The 16,884-nt window shown below is 40.2% G+C and overlaps 1 protein-coding gene across 20 annotated transcripts in view; it reads right to left on the bottom strand.

Annotated features, from left to right (window-relative positions):
- NTRK2 (neurotrophic receptor tyrosine kinase 2) overlaps nucleotides 1-16,884 on the bottom strand; it is a 544,938-nt gene that overhangs the window by 503,224 nt on the left and 24,830 nt on the right. For all 20 annotated transcript variants that reach the window (XM_034967489.3, XM_055091983.2, XM_055091981.2 and 17 more), the window contains 3 exons: nucleotides 7,633-7,707; nucleotides 7,447-7,518; nucleotides 1,910-1,978 (listed from right to left, as the gene is read on the bottom strand). In XM_034967489.3, the coding sequence (XP_034823380.1) occupies nucleotides 1,910-1,978; nucleotides 7,447-7,518; nucleotides 7,633-7,707 (216 nt within the window). The remainder of the gene's footprint in view (nucleotides 1-1,909; nucleotides 1,979-7,446; nucleotides 7,519-7,632; nucleotides 7,708-16,884) is intronic.

The following is a 16,884-nucleotide window of genomic DNA, read 5'->3' as shown; positions in this document are numbered from 1 at the left end:
AGTCAAGAGGAAAATAAAAACCACAAGGAAAAAAAAATCTTTAAATGCTTATTTATAATACTCAGTGGCCTATTTAAGATGAATTCCATTTATGGTAATGAGCCTTTAAATGAGGCCATTTAAAATCGTTACATAGACTCTGCCTGGCATTAACCACAATACTTAAGATTTCCGTGAAGACAGGACCTGGGCTTTGCAACATCATTTACTCCTGTGGTTTTCTGGTTGGGTTCTAAGAATCTCAGGGATCCCTGGAGACTTTTCCAGGAGTTTCTTAGGGGAAAATGTGGTCATGGTAGACTCATTTAATTTGTGTCTGCTTGATCACCTCCAAGTATCCCTCCAACACCAAAATGGGATTTGATGTTATGAGATATGGAATAGAATGCAGAAAAGACCCACCACCAGTTTAAACCCCACTAATCCAAAATGCTTCCTGGAGCTCTGAGTACATGCAAAACTAAAGAGTCTTTCTAAAAGAAGATATCATTAACTCAGCAGAAGGGATAAAGAAGGAAAGGAATGTTTCAATTATGAATACAGCAATGTTCATATGACAACACAACACTGGTGCACAGCTGGCTTCTTTCTCCAGCTTACTATGCAAGCTCAATGATTATGACAGCACATTACACTTTTATCTTTAGGTTTCTACCTCTCCCACTGGATAACAGAATCCAGGAACATAGAAACTTTTCTCCCTTTATCCCCATGGCCCTGTGCCATATCATTTTGATTTGTAATAGGTACACAATTAACATTTGTTGAATTAATTGATTAAATATGCTTCAAGAAGAATATTGAGACATAAATTTGAAATTGAAACTCTAATTTTTAATCCAGCAAGAAAATTTTACACAATGTTGCCCAAAATTTTCACACCAAGTACTTTACCCTATCTCATGTATCTTCCTTTAGTTTGTCATGCCTATTCCTGTGTTAGAAGCATTAGTGCTTCAATGCCCTGAATTCACTTTATTCCAAATAATTCTCAATTGCCAAGACTTTCACCATATAACACCCATTACACCTATTAACTTGTTGTCTCTCCAGCAGTGACATCTTCCAATCTGCACAATTTCCTTGTGAATAAGGATGGATCTTCATAAAAAGACTCCACAATTCAGGCAACATAGAGTTTAAGCAAATGCCATTGCCTAATCTTCAAAGGCCTCTTCCTGGGCCCACATCTGCCCCACAAAGCCTCTGCATTAGGATGCTTTGAGGTGCCTTACCATAAGAATAGCAACAGTTCATATTTGTTTAATGGGGACAATGCAAGGAATGGAGCTCACTTGGAAATCCTGGCTGTTAGTCATCAACACCTTTCAATACGTTTTCTATCATTTTACAACAGAAGAAAATGGGACTTAAAAATAAATATTGAATGCAATAACAGATCTGGAAGAAAATCTCACAGAGATGGGTGGGGAGAGAGAACAACTACCTCTCCTCCAATGTCCCCTATCCTTAAGATGGACAAAAGTGAGCAGAGTTTTGCCCATTTTTATTTCCTCCTTGAATGGGTTTGCTTGACTTTAGGGCCTGGATCCAACAGGAACCAAACCAAAGCTGTGAGATATAAAGCATACAGCCGTTTTCACACAAAGCCCCCTTCTTTTTCTCTTTTTTCCCTGTACCAGAAATTATTTATGTAAAATCAACATTTAAATGAATCAGAAATGATATGTCACTACTGAGATTTCTATTTTTTTAATTACTGAATTTTAAAAATGAGAGATAATAAACCTTGAAGGAATAAAAGACTGAGAGACTGAAACTTGAGAAATCATTTTTTGAGAATTTGGTATAAAAATAGATCTGCAACATCACTCATTAAAAGAAAAATACTTAATTACCCCTTCCTTTGAAAACATTTCCCCAAATGCCACACAAAATCATTACTTACAGTTCAGACAAGTCAAGGTGACGGAAATGTTTCCTAGACAAACTCGTCAGTTTGTTTCGGGTAAAATTGCTGAAAGGAATCAAAAACATTAAACATGAATTTAAAATGTTACATTTTAGGAACACAGTATTCAAATAGAGATTTGTTTTTCAAAATATAATTTTATTTGATCATTATATAAGCTTTACTTACATCCAGATCTCTCTCTCTTTCACTTAGAGTGATAGCTGAGTTTTTCCTCTAACCTTGTCTATAATTTTTTCTTTGCTGGGAGGGGTAGCATAAATATATTGTGTATTTTTAATGTCTTTTTCACCCAAAAGCTTACTTCTCATATGTTGATTTGGAGCCAAGTTATATATCTTACAGAAACCCTGATCTTTTGAACAATTATTTATCAGATAAATGAAGGAATAATAAGTACTGTCATGCTATGAAAGTGGTAATAGGAGGATATGTAAGATTAAATAAAATTTAAAACTATAAACCCAGTAGGGAAAAAAGATGCCTTAAAACTAAAGAGCATCATGGATATTTTGAAATTATGTGGCATACAAAACTCTGAATATTAACTGAATTCAATACGTCTTTATAGGAAAGACATTTTATTGATGAAAAAACTCTACTGAGATTGTTTACATATGATCTAGATAACCGCATACCTCCACGATGAGAACAAACAAAAATTAGGTAACAAGGAATATGTCAGATTTCATCTTGAACCATTCTAGTGACATACCATCTTCAGATTTGAACCAACCAGACAATAAAAAGATATATTTGTGACTAAAAAAAAAAAAAAATTTACTGACATGTTCCAAACATGTAATTTGATTCTATAAAAGAGTTTCCAATGATCAGTGTCATGAGATTTTGGGGTAGGAAACTCAGAGCCATAACCCTGGCAGCTGACTCACTCTGCGAATTTGTTTACTGTTTAAATTTATTTAAAGAGTATCCGATGCTTGGGCCTCAAGATGTGTTTAATAAATAAAATGAATGTAAAATAAACATCAACTTTCATAAAAACAGCCAAGACCTCTACAAACCGGAGGAAGTCAATGAGACTTTCAGTGTGTGTTTCCTGCCGAGGAAGGCAAGTGTTGGGTTGAGAGTTGGATAAAACATGAGATCTGGCCAGGTGCGGTGGCTCACGCCTGTAATCCCAGCACTTTGGGAGGCCGAGGTGGGTGGATCATGAGGTCAGGAGATCGAGACCATCCTGGCTAACACGGTGAAACCCCGTCTCCACTAAAAAAAATACTAAAAATTAGCCAGGCGGTGGCGGGCACCTGTAGTCCCAACTACTGGGGAGGCTGAGGCAGGAGAATGGCATGAACCCGGGAGGCAGAGCTTGCAGTGAGCCGAGATTGTGCCACTGCACTCCAGCCTGGGTGACAGAGCAAGACTCCGTCTCAAAAAAAAAACAAAAAACAAAAAATAACACACATGAGATCTGAGGGTGACAGTGATCCTGGCCCCTCACCTGAGGCTACTCTTTGCTGTCAGCCCAAGGAAGTCATCACTGAAGTATCCTAGTGTGTTTGATCAGTCACACAGTCCTGGCATTACAACCAGGAGCTAAAGCATGAACTAAGGCTAGTCAGTTGATAAGAAAGAACCTACCACTCTGGTGTCTCACAAATCATGAATGTGTGTGTCCACTCCCAGCTTAATTCTATATTAAGATCTCCACTCATCCAAACCCCTACCTACACAAGGGTACCGTCCTTCCTCCTAGGCATGCATCTTCTCTCTTCACACTGAGTATAAAGTGCTCACCCACATGAAAAATAATCCACCAGGAAGTTGTAAAATGTGCCCACATAGGTCTCTTCTTTTGGAATGTGAATTAAGAATGGGTTTTGGCTGGGTGCAGTGGCTCACACCTGTAATCCCAGCACTTTGGGAAGCTAAGGCTGTTGGATCACCCGAGGTTGGGAGTTTGAGACCAGCCTGGCCAACATGGTGAAACCCCGTCTCTACTAAAAACACAAAAATTCACCTGGTGTGGTGGCGCCCGCCTGTAATCTCAGCTACTTGGGAGGCTGAGGCAGGAGAATTGCTGGAACCCGGGAGGCAGAGGTTGCAGTGAGCCAAGATGGCGCCATTGCACTCCAGCCTGGGCGACAACAGCAAGACTCCTTCTTAAAAAAAAAAAAAAAAAAAAAAAGAATGGGTTTCACTGGTATACAATGCATTGAAAAGTCAGTCTGCCTATCTTCCACAGTCTCTAAGGCACAATGCTTTCATCTTCATCAGAAGTCCCAATCTTTCTAAAACAAACAAACGAAAAACCAAAAACCTGCCTTCCTCCTCAAGAAAAAGGCGGAGAGAGGCAGCAAAGAAAGAGGAGGCTTAGGGTGAAGGGTCTCCCTGTCTGCTGGTAAAACCGCCGCCCCGCAGAGCTGCTGCCTCTGTGGGGCTGCCAGCAGCACCGCAAAGAGCGGGGTTACCGGCCAAAGAACAAGATGAGTTTTATGAGCCATACTTATTATTGGGGCCAAAAGCCAAAATGGAGGAAGAGGGGAGGGAAAAAAATCAACAATCCTCTTACTGTTTGATTATAGAGCTTTGCAAGGGAGCTAATTAGCACCTCTGCAAAGTCCCTGGAAAACACAAATACCAGCTTTTCTCACAGTCCCTGGGCTCTAAGGGGCTGGGCAGGAATTAAAGGCATCAAGAAATAACGCAGTGACCGGTCTCTGGGGCTCTGGGCAGTCCCCATGTGATGCTCATATGGACAGGGTAGGGGGAGAAGTGGTGAAAGTGAGAGAGAGGATCCCATTTAAATTTCCCTAAAACCCGAAGTGAAATAGACTGATCTTGTATGCATTTTTATATTGCTGGGGAAACTCAGAGAGATCATCAGTATATCCCAGGGGTAGAGAGAAACAGCTTTTAATACATATTTTGTTATCAGCTCCCTTGCACCCCACTGCGTTGATATTTGAGGGAAGAGTGCAATTTGCATGTGGAAAATCAGGGGACCACCAACCAAGCTGTTCCCCAGAGTCCTCCATCACAAGCAGAGGTTAGGTCTAAGATCCGGAAAGGCAGACACCTGACTTAATTCCTTCCTTCCTCCCTACTGTTCTCAAAAGCAAACTACTTAATTTAATTTCAGATTTTGGTGATTAAGAGCCTCTTTTGTCCTGTGACTATATGAAGCTTACTGCCATCTGATGACCTCTTCATAACTGCCTGGCACTTGCCTATTTCTCTCTGTCTTACTATTCAATAATGGCTATAAATATTAGTAGCATTTTTGCAATTTGATCAATGATTGACATCCCAACAATTGCTTCTTCAGAAAACTGTAAGATATGTATGTCCCTTTAGCTTCCCATTTTAAAATAATTCTTCTCTGAAAGCTAGGGAGAGATATTTGACTTTATATAAGCTGTGTACTGCACAAAGAATACCACCGGCCAGGCGTAGAGGCTCAAGCCTGTAATCCCAGCACTTTGGGAGGCCGAGGCGGGCGGATCACAAGGTCAGGAGATCGAGACCATCCTGGCTAATGCGGTGAAACCCCATCTCTACTAAAAAAATAAAATTAGCCTGGCGTGGTGGCAGGTGCCTGTAGTCCCAGCTACTGGAGAGGCTGAGGCAGGAGAATGGCATGAACCCAGGAGGCGGAGCTTGCAGTGAGCCAAGATCGAGCCACTGCACTCCAGCCTGGGTGACAGAGCGAGACTCCATCTCAAAAAAAAAAAAAAAAAAAAAAGAATACCACCAAAATCACCCTGTCATATATCAACATGAAAAAATATACAAAGTGGCTTTCATATTCATAGAAATAGCATGCAATAATGAAAATATACAAAGTAAAGTGAAGTAATCAGTAAGTCTATTAATAAAACTATAATTAGCCAGAGCCCACTGTCCAAATCACAACATTAGGAGAAGTGATGTGATAAAAGAGCCAGTAAAATGCAGTTGTTGAGTAATTTGGGTCTAAGGTCAACTGTAATGAAAATACCAGAACTTAACCACTGAGGTCATTAATTACATCTAAGTGACTGCATTACAGCATTTTGCCTTTTTCTTCTATCCAACTTCTCTCTTGTTTATGCTATCAAGGCCTACGCAGCCATCAGATTTGTGCAGGCAAAGATTTGTGCAGACTGCAAAAATGATTCCAAAAAGCATTTAATTGAAATGTGTTAATAAAGTTCCCTGGAGTTTTATCACATTTTTGTAGAATGTTTTATGTCTTAATTTACAGACTTTATTTTTAAAGTGACTTCATCATTAATGCCACCTATAAAATATGAAGCTATGATATTGGCTTTATGAAATTAATATTTTCCATAATATCAACAAATTTCAATAGAGTGTCCAGGCAATCTGCTTCTAAGAGAATGGTTTCTTTTATAACTGGCATGGAAATCAGTTGGGGAGCTGTTCTCCTCAAAAAAAAAAAGAAAGAGGACAAACCTTATAAGAAAGTCTGATTCTCTAAGGATGATACAGATTTTATTTCCTGTGCTCTTATTGTAAGAACATGGAGAGGGGTTGGCCCTGGAGTCATAACTCTGCTACTTACGATCTATGAATCTGAGCAAGTCCTAGAACTCTCTCACTCTTATTTTATCTATGAAATGTGCATAAAAAAGATCTGTCCTACCAATTGTCAGAAAAAAATCATGTGAAATAATCCAGGTGAGGGTCCCACAGATAGACTATGACATGTAAGGTATCACCGCAAAGAGAATTTGGTACAGCAAAACAGAATCAATAAATGCAGGCAACAACCTTCTGGCAGAAGTTCCACTAAAAACTCAGGGGATGGGAATACAAGTCTGAGCTCAGTGATGCATAAATATTCTGCACTTAGGTGATCTTTAGTTTAATGAAGACAACTCTCAGGAAAGCCACACCTTATGGACTTAAATGCCATCATCTAGAGGATTTAGCAACAAACAAGCTAACAGTTCCCATTTTCCATATTTCCATTTGACTTCAGTGGACAAAGCGTCAACAAGACTTTGGGGAAATATTTCCCATTGTTAATAATTTTCTGTACCTTTGGCATGTCCCATGATTGATTTTTCTCTACCTTTATCAAACCATGACAGACGGCTTTGGGAAAATGAAGGAGAATCCTATTGTGGGGGGAAAAGCACCAGTAATTTTTATTTCCCTATAAAGGCCAAGGCCAAGTCAGCTTCTTTCGATTCCACTAGTTTGATGTCTTCCAGGGAGTATGTAATTATTCCAAGGAAGAAAATCAAGAACTCTGTGCAAGGACACAGTTTTCACATCAGACTCCTTGCTGCTAGCCTATTGCTCTGTCCAAGATGGAACTGGCCCAGAAATTCATGAAAGGGAATAAACAGCCTGTTCTAAGTACCCCTCTGAAGCTATTCAAAAAATCAAACAAAATCAGAGCTAATGTTTCTAAGCTATTATCACAGCTATACTAACTTTAAAAAGGGAGGTTTCAAGTTGGAAAAGAAGGAAAATAAACAGAGGGGGGAAATATTGAATAAAATGGGTCCTGGGAAGCAAAAGAATCAATCTCTACTTACATGTGCTGCAGGTTGCTGTTTTTCAGAAATGCTTTATGAGCCACAAATTTTAATCCAGAATCCACAATTGTCCTGTGAAAACACATAATTTCATGCACATTAGAACGAACCAGTGAATGCCTGCCTGACCAGAGCAGACAACAGGAAAAGTCTCTGAGATAATGTGCCCTGGTCCTGAGTACTCACAGATTTCTCAGTCCCACATAAGCTTCAACATCATCTTCGTTGATGATTTCTAACCTTTTCTGGTTTGCGATGAAACTGTAATAAAGCAGAGAGTGAATCGCAGTGACTCAGAATGTAGGCAGCAGCACCATGAAGAACTCCCATCCACCTCACCCAGGTGTCCAAGGTGCTCCCTCCACACCCCTCTGAGCCTTGCCATTTTTTTAAACACGGCAGTAGAGCAAAACTGAGCATGACTGAGCAGAAACCATGACTGACCAGGTTTCATGGTCAATAACCCATGCACTGGGTTTCATTTCTCCTCGTGTTTCATCACTCTTTCACCCAACAATTTCACTTTTCTTTTCCTTTCGGAGTATCACCAGTGTACATAGGTGAAAACACCGTGGAAATGCATCTACTCCTCTCAAAGGTGTTTCCACTCTTACGGTGAGAGCCGCAGAGATGCTGCTGTCATCACTGCACAAGAAAAGTCACATATTTCCCCACATTTCAAGAGAGACAGCCACTCCCTCCTTTACCTCCTAAAATACTAAGGTGCGTTTGCCCTACCCCTTCCTCTTTTCTCTCTATTTTCCTGGCCCAGCATCTCCTCCTTCTGCCTTTGTCAGTAACAATATCAATCTTTCCTTTGATGAACCACATTTCACAAACCCCATATGGCCTTAGCGCATTCTCCGTGGGAACCTCCTCCCTCCCCCACCCCCTAAGCCCTCCAATATAGGGGTGAATAGAGAGAAAACTCCATCCCTTTGGCCACATTGGTGGGCTTAGAGATGTGCACATGATCTCAATTACACCAAGAGGAGTCTTCCCCGAGATTAAATAAATGAATGCTGGGGAAGAGAGAGTCTCTGTCTTTCTCTGGGATCATAGCTGAAGGATGGCACAGGCCTGGGGCTTCCATGGGGAAATTTTCTGCTACAAGGAAATAAGACTGTCCAAGAATGAAGTCAGTCCACAGAAAGAAGCAGAGCTAAAGAGTCAGAACTCTAAAAATACCACTTGAGCCTTTAGATACAACTGTCTCTGAGGCTAGATGTCACTAACCTAAGTTAATCTTAAGTTCTATCATTTGCAATCAGTAAAGTCCCTAGTGATCCAAAAAAATAGCTATTAAAACCATCATCATGGAATTTCCTATACTCTACCCTGTACTACAGTTATTTAAGTACCTGTCTATTCAGTTTTCTTAGATCACAATGTCTTTGAGATAGTTAGATCTGTTTTATAATTCTTAATATGCATCACAGCACCTGGCTCAGTACCCAGTACAAGGTAGGTACTCAAAGGATGGATGGATGGATGGATGGACGGACGGATGGACAGATGGAGAAAAGATGAACTGCACTTGGAGTTACAAAGGCATTACAAGAAATTATGCCAGGAGGAAATCTCCCCTTTCTTTTTGAAAAAATTTAAGATATATAACATATTCCAATTAAGACACTGAAAACAAATATGTAGCCCTGCTGTTAACAATGTGAGTTAAAATGAAAAAAATATTAAATGATGGGGAGGAACATACAGCATCTATAGGTCCCCCATTGTGTGAAAGAAAATGATGACAAGCTGTATAGTAAGGGTTTGGGCACCTCTTTTTAGAAAATAAATTTTAAAAATAAAAATCAGTAGATTCTCTGAGAAGACAAAATTACACCAAAGAGAAATACTTTTAAAAGCATCCACACAAACATTGTCCCCTGTTACATAAAAAACCAGCCTCCAAGATAGAACGGCGACTTCTGAAAAAATTCTTGGTTGTCCCTGATACCCAGGGCCTGGCACACTTAATAAATGTGCAGGAAGCTTTCGTTCCCTTCTCTCCTCCCACCACACATAGAAGAAAGAAACATTTTAAGACTTGAAAGGAATGCTCAATTTTTAACATCAAATGTTTCAGAGTTATCATACTTTAGATACATTTTTGCAAGATTTTTCACCAACATTTTCAATAGAGACCACAGTGACCTCACTCTTCTAAATGATCTCACAATAAGAACTGCATTCTAAAGAGCCCTGAATTTTAATACTTTTTCTCATGCAACTGACAGCAAAAAGGATAGATAATGTGGGCGAGTTTTCCTCTGGAGTCACAATCCAGACTTCCAGGCAAGCCTGTCCCCTCCTACCAGCTGTGTAAGCATGAGGCCTGTCACTGTCCTGAAGTCATTGAGAGTTCTTCCTCACTCTTTTCCTGGATTATCCTTGCATCCTCCATGCTCACAACAAGGGCCTGGAACTCAATGGGGACTTTATTATGATCTGCACAAGGCACTCATCTTTAACTTGTTGTTACTTATGCCCTTTCTTTTCATTTTTCATCAGACATTTAATTTATAAACTCCCCGGTTTTATTCAATAGAATACAACGAACCAGCAAATAAAAATGGAAGGCATAGAGGAGAGAAAGACAGGGGTAGAGATGTCAATGGATTGCACAAAACTATGTGGGAAAAAAAAGAAAAAAGACAATTTAAAAATAAAAATAAATAAAAAATAAAGAGATATCAACGGAGCCCGGAATTCAGTTTAGAAATGCATACACTCGTTAGAAAAAAAAAAACACACACACATAAGCTTAATTCTATGCTTTCTAGTCACCAGTGTCCAAGAAAGGAGATGAGGATAAATTTGGTCAATGGTAAATTCACAGTATTCATGAGATGAAAATGAGCCAATTAAGCAAAGCACCACTATTCTGAAATCTAAGACCAGACAGGAAATTTTGCTGAAAACCATTCAAAAGCACCATCAAAAGAAGTTATGAAAAATGGTCACTAGAGAATACTCTTCTACTGTGGGGGCAAGAATGCCCTGGATAAATAAATACATTTTTCTTCTTGTCAAGATGGAAAGGCCAACAGAAGAGCTGGATTACAAGTTTAGCAAGGGCCAGGAGCAGTGGCTCACGCCTGTAATCCTAGCACTTTGGGAGGCCGAGTCGGGCGGATCACGAGGTCAGGAGATTGAGACCATCCTGGCTAACATGGTGAAACCCCGTCTCAACTAAAAATACAAAAAATTAGCCAGGCGTGGTGGCGGGTACCTGTAGTCCCAGCTACTCAGGAGGCTGAGGCAGGAGAATGGTGTGAACCCGGGAGGTGGAGCTTGACATGAGCCGAGATCACGCCACTGCACTCCAGCCTGGGCAACAGTGCGAGACTCCGTCTCAAAAAAAAAAAAAAAATTTTTCAGCAAGGGCTCCTCTAGTAGTAGATCCTAAGAATTTCCCCTCATAAGCTACTACGTGTAGTCATGTCCACAATATAGATGCTAGCTACAAACTGCTCAGGAAATCTACCCCCTAAGAAACTCTCCTTAGCTACCACTAAGTGAAGAATCAAATCATAGGGTTAGAAAAGAAGCCAGTAAGGTGAATAACAGGGAATTCACAGAGGGAAAACTTCGGTGGCCAAGAAACATGAAAAGTTGCTTATCTCCCAAGAAATGTGAAATGTAAATTAAAATAACAATGACATATTATTCCTCTCCCACTAGATTGACAAAATGTTTAAAGTCTAACAATGTAAAACATTTCTATGGATGTGATGAAATTTCTCTGAAATTGTTGGAGGAAGTGTAAATTGTTATAACTACTTTGAAAAGCACTTGGCCTGTATCTTGGAAAATTATAAATCAGAACCCTTCAGGGCCCAGCAATTCTATTCCAGGTATTCATCCAAGAGAAGTTCTCACATATGGACTCAAGAAGAGTCATTGTAATATGATCAGTAGAATATTACAACATTCATTGTCATAGAGTCAAAAGCTGGAACAACCCGAGTGCCCATCCATAAAGAAATAGACATTGTTTAAAATAAGGTGTGTTTTATATATATATATATATATATATATATATATATATATATATATATTAGATTAAATCAGATCTACATATTTGAACAGAAAGACACTGCTATGCGAAGTGAGAAAGAAGATAAGCAAAATTGTATACTGATATGTACATGTAATATAAAACAATCTGTGTGAACTTTTAAAAATACACAAAAAATAATACCACATAGTGTTCACAGTCAAGTAGATATGCGAAGTATAGAAAGATGATTCCAAGGAAGGTGGCCTTGGGAAAGGAGAATGGGTCTGGGGTTACACACACACACACACATACACAGAAACTATTTATACCATTTATGTTATTAAACTGCTAAACTATTTTATTAAAAGAAAAAATAGTTTAAAAATATTCAACTATCATTTCTGAATGTAATTATATAAAGTTATTATGTCATTATACTTTTTTGAATTTTTAAAATTTATAAAGAAAAAAGAAAAGAAAGAGACAGCAAGCAAGAAAGGATGGGAGGGAGAGAGGGAAAGAAAGAGAGACAGAGACTGCAACAACCATACAAAGGAAATAACTGCAGGAAAGCCAGACCCCAGGGTTTCTCAGTGACTCAGTGGACAAACACACCTGAGCTCAAGTTCTTGGTTCCCTGGACCACCCAAACAGCAAACAGCTAACAGCTTTCTTTCCCTGCCCCACAGCCTCCGGATGGAAACAGAAGACCAAGGTGTGTGCTGCGCTGCCCCCTCCTGGTGACTTCCACCTGCCTCCAGGAGGATCTCCACAGCCCTGGCCTCTCCTGCTCTCTGCCTCAGGGCAACTGATCCCAAAGGCACAGGGTCAGGAAGGAGAGAGGAAGTGCCAGGTCAGGGCCACTGACAGGTGGGCAGCAGGCTCTTTCCCAGAAAACCACTCCCCACTGCCCCTGTTAAAGTGCAGTGACACTGTGGGCTCTTCACCGAGTCAAGCTCTGCTTAATAAAACACATCTCCAAAAAGGGTGCCATTCCCTCAAGGGAGCAGTGGGAAGGCCCAGAATTGTGGCACACACCCCTACCAGGAGATTTCTCTCCATGACAACCTCAAACTCCTCTAACCTAGGCCCACTGCTCTAGAAAGCTTAGGCCCAGGGGCTTCCAAGCACAGCCCCTCCGCCCCCAGAGCCCATGTCCCCGCACTTGCCTCACAGGAATCTCACATGAGGTCCACGGAGTTTTCATCTCAGAAAATTGAGCTTCCCTCCACCCCCCAGCCTGCAGACGTTGCTTGCATGCTCTCTTAGGCAAGTCAGCGGCCCTTAAATAGTGACCAAGAGGCATGGTGAATTCGGATTTTTTGTTTAATTTGGTACTCCTTAGGAATTTCTCTCACCTCCTCAGTCCCTCAGGGTCCCTGGCCCTCAACCTTTATTAATAATCTGCCAGGAATCATTGGTGGCCTTCAACCATCCTGTTCTGCCCAGAGTGTGCCTTCCTCCCTTACCAAGTCCATATACAGGACTCTTGCTAGGACCTCATATTATGAGGGCAGTTTTTGCTGTTATTTTTTGCACATGTACTACATCCCAAGGTCATTAACTATTGCCCTAAAGATTGGATCTTATATGATAGAGTCTTATCAATGTACTCATCTAAATCTATCCCAGGACCCTCCAAGACTGCTTGAGTGATTTGTAGACACAACACCAAAAATGCTTTTTCCAATCAGAACATTTTTATTCCATCGGTTGGCATGCAGTTTTAGCATTTATTGCACTTGTAAGTTTGCAATTAAGAATTAGAGCAATGGGAGGTACTCTTTGTACCCTCAATTTTATTTTTCTATGAGTCTACCTGACCCCATAACTGAATTGCTAGCTCCTCATCTCATCTCACTGATCTCCGTTTCCTAACACAGAGCTGATGCTCAAGGAATGTCTGCTCACTTAGGGCACCCAAACTGATCCTCCACCTGGAGTTTATCACCGTCATAGGACACAGCTTCACTTCTCATGCAGAAAACAAGCAAACAAAGGAAAGACAATAACAGAAGGGGGTGGAAAGCTGATTTGGGACCCCAAATTTGTCCAATCTAAAAGCTAATTTAGATTACAAGAACACAACATATTCAAACCAACTACTTATTTACTTATTTATTTAAGTGATAAAAACCAGCTAGCCACAGTGGCTCACACCTGTAATCCTAGTACTTTGGGAGGCCAAGGCAGGAGGCTTGAGTCCAGGAGTTCGAGACCAGCTTGGGCAACATAGTAATACCCTGTCTACACAAAATTTAAAAATTAGCTGGGCATGGTGGCAGGTGCCTGTGGTCCCAGCTGCTTGGGAGACTGAGGTGGGAGGATCACTTGAGTCCAAGAAGTTAAGGCTACAGTGAGCCATGATAGCGCCACTGCACTCCAGCCTGGGTGACAGAGCAAGATCTTGTCTAAAATAATAATAATAATTGCCCTCAGCAGATAAGCATTCATTTGCCACAGAACCCCAACATGTGAGGAATGTAAGACTAGAAATGGCCTCCATGATTCTTCAAATCCAGCAATTCTTTATCTTGAAGGAGATGATGCTCTAAGGAGAGACAGTGGACACTGCCACAGGATATGATGAGCCAAAAAGAAAAGGTTTTAAGAAGAAGTACATGCACTTGCCCTGTGAGGGCACAGTGGAAGGAACTACAAAAATTATTGGAAATATATATTTATTTATATATATTTAAATAATTGGGCAGGTCAGTGAAGGCTTAAAAGGAGAAAGGGCATTGAGCTCAAGCTTTGAAGAGTGATCGGAAAGTGGATAGATAAAGAATTAGAACATAAACACAGTACATGCTATTTGTCATCTTGTTTTGTGTTGTCACCAAATCTTCTCCAGTCTCAATTTGACATTCAGGACCTTTACTAAGACATTTTTCTGAGGGTAAAGAATTTCCTCTTCTTTGGCTTAACAAAAAGCTTATAGCTGGCTTTTTGGAAAATAAGAGAAAAGAGGTAATTTTAGAGAAAATTCACAGAAATACTTTTGACTTACAGGTTCCTGGAAAGGGTCCTCATTACATTTTAAAAGGTTTCACATTTGCTTTAACAACCTATCAAATAATTCCTCTAGGTAATCTCTTCAAGCAACAAGGAGTAGTATCTAATGCATCTTGTCTTTAAGCATATTAGCTTAATAGTGGTATTACTCAAAAGAAAAATTCCCCTTTAGCCTAGACTTTATTACCTGAAATGTACTTTGGCAACACATCAAAATGAAATGGAAGCAGCTGTGAATATTTCAAATTGTGACTCTTCAAAGTGGAATCGTTTCCTGCTACCCCATCCTCCCTCCTTATAGATAGATCAATAAAATAGATACATAGATAGATAGAAGTTTTTTGTTGTTTATGGTTTTTTTTTTTTTTTTTTTGAGACGGAGTCTCACTCTGTCGCCCAGGCTGGAGTGCAGTGGCGCGATCTCGGCTCACTGCAAGCTCCACCTCCTGGGTTCATGCCATTCTCCTGCCTCAGCCTCTCGAGTAGCTGGGACTACAGGCACCCACCACGACGCCCAGCTAATTTTTGTATTTTTAGTAGAGACGGGGTTTCACCGTGTTAGCCAGGATGGTCTCCATCTCCCGACCTCGTGATCCACCCGCCTTGGTCTCCCGAAGTGCTGCCATTACAGGCGTGAGCCACCGCGCCCGGCCAATAGATAGATTTTTATCAAATTTAATCTATCAATCAATCTATCTATCATCTCCAGATGATATCTATCAATCTATCATCTCCAGATGATATCTATCAATCTATCATCTCCAGATGATATCTATCAATCTATCTATCATCTCCAGATGATATCTATCAATCTATCATCTCTAGATAGGCAGATGATAGATAGATGATTGATTGATAGATTAGATTTGATAAAAGTAGATAGAACTCAAATTCCCAGGCTTACAGCCACGGCTTTTCAACTATGACAGGATTCTCTCTGCTCTAATGTTTCTTTCATAGGGAGTAGAATAATCCTTCTCTTAAAAAAAAATTCCCTTGGTCCCTGGGTTCACAGCTAGCCAGTTTCAGTTTCTCAGCAAAAATGCTGAGAAAGAGTTTTGAAAGTCAGTCCCTGAGCAGGTGCAGGTGATACGGAAGATGAGACTCTCAGTCTGTGTCTCTATTCTTGAGGGGGTATGCACCCCAACTGTGAGGACGTGAATGGAAAGAACGCTAAATGAGCAAGCCCAAAATCTAAATTTGAAGAGCTTACTACTGCATGCTGTTGAGCAGTGGCATTTTCAGCTTTCAGTTTCTTTTTGGCCATGAGCTTTGAAGTAGCACCAGTAACTCCCTCTTTATGGAGTGCTAACTGGTGTTAGCCAGAAGGCTACCCAGGGACTGTCTCGTAACAAAATAATGCTACCAGGAGAGTTCTATGATTGTTCCCATTTTTCAGAAGACAAAACTGGGGCCTCGCCATGCCAGTTCACTTCCCCTAAGTCACACAGCTGCCAAAACAGGATTTGAACCCAGATGTACCTGCCTCTGAAGTCTGAGCCCATAGCCACTGTACCACGCTCTAGGACTGGGGACTTGTAAATCCAGCACCTTCACGATAAATAATTTCTAGAGTTTTTGCACAATGGACCTTTACAAATAATCACGGCCCAAACACAGCAGTCAATGGAAAAGAACAGGGATACTTTTTAGGATGATGTCCTGTATTATATTTACATAGAGCAACAATAGGAGATAAATAAGAAATCTTCAGATTCTTACACAATGCCATCCTCTGAAAACTGCAGCTTATTAGAACAGCCCAAATACTCTGGGCATTTACAAATTTGAGTGCCTGGGAAATAATTGGTAGTGTAGGATGAGGACTAAACATACTGCACTAGCTTCACCTCTTACTGGCTATGACCTGAGACAAGTCCCTACGCCTCAGTTTCCTTGTCTGCAAAATGCAGTAACGACAGTAACTGCCTCCTAGGGTTGTTGGGAAAATTAGAAAACCAGACTGCACATAGAATTTCAATTAATGCTAATTATTATTTAAAATGAACAGACCAGGTTCAAGGCCTGGCTTGGTTACTAACTAGCTGGTGAGCTTAATGTCACCCAGCCTCTAGTGCAAGAGGAAATTTGAATTGATAATATCTCATGTCTCTTCAATATATAAATTATGAGAAAAAATCTTCAAAATATTATAAAGAAAAAAATTACACTGTGTATTTCTCTCTGAGTGTTTCTATAGCATTTTTCTTATCTGTTCCCACCAATATGGTGATTTCCAACAGGGACCACCAAAATTTATGATGAGAAAATCATGAGAAAAAGAAAAACTTAACATTTTCTTTCTTCATAAAACATATAGGTCTCTATAACGAAAGGATAACTTTAATTTAACTTATTGCCATAGCCCTAAATGCAAGTTTAAGACTGGATCTCAGCCTACAAGTAGCATGATGGAT

The sequence above is a fragment of the Pan paniscus genome, chromosome 11 (assembly GCF_029289425.2).
Source record: "Pan paniscus chromosome 11, NHGRI_mPanPan1-v2.0_pri, whole genome shotgun sequence".
Taxonomy (NCBI): domain Eukaryota; kingdom Metazoa; phylum Chordata; class Mammalia; order Primates; family Hominidae; genus Pan; species Pan paniscus.
Note: the sequence above shows the minus strand (reverse complement) of the source record. Positions and strands in the feature narration are given on the sequence as shown.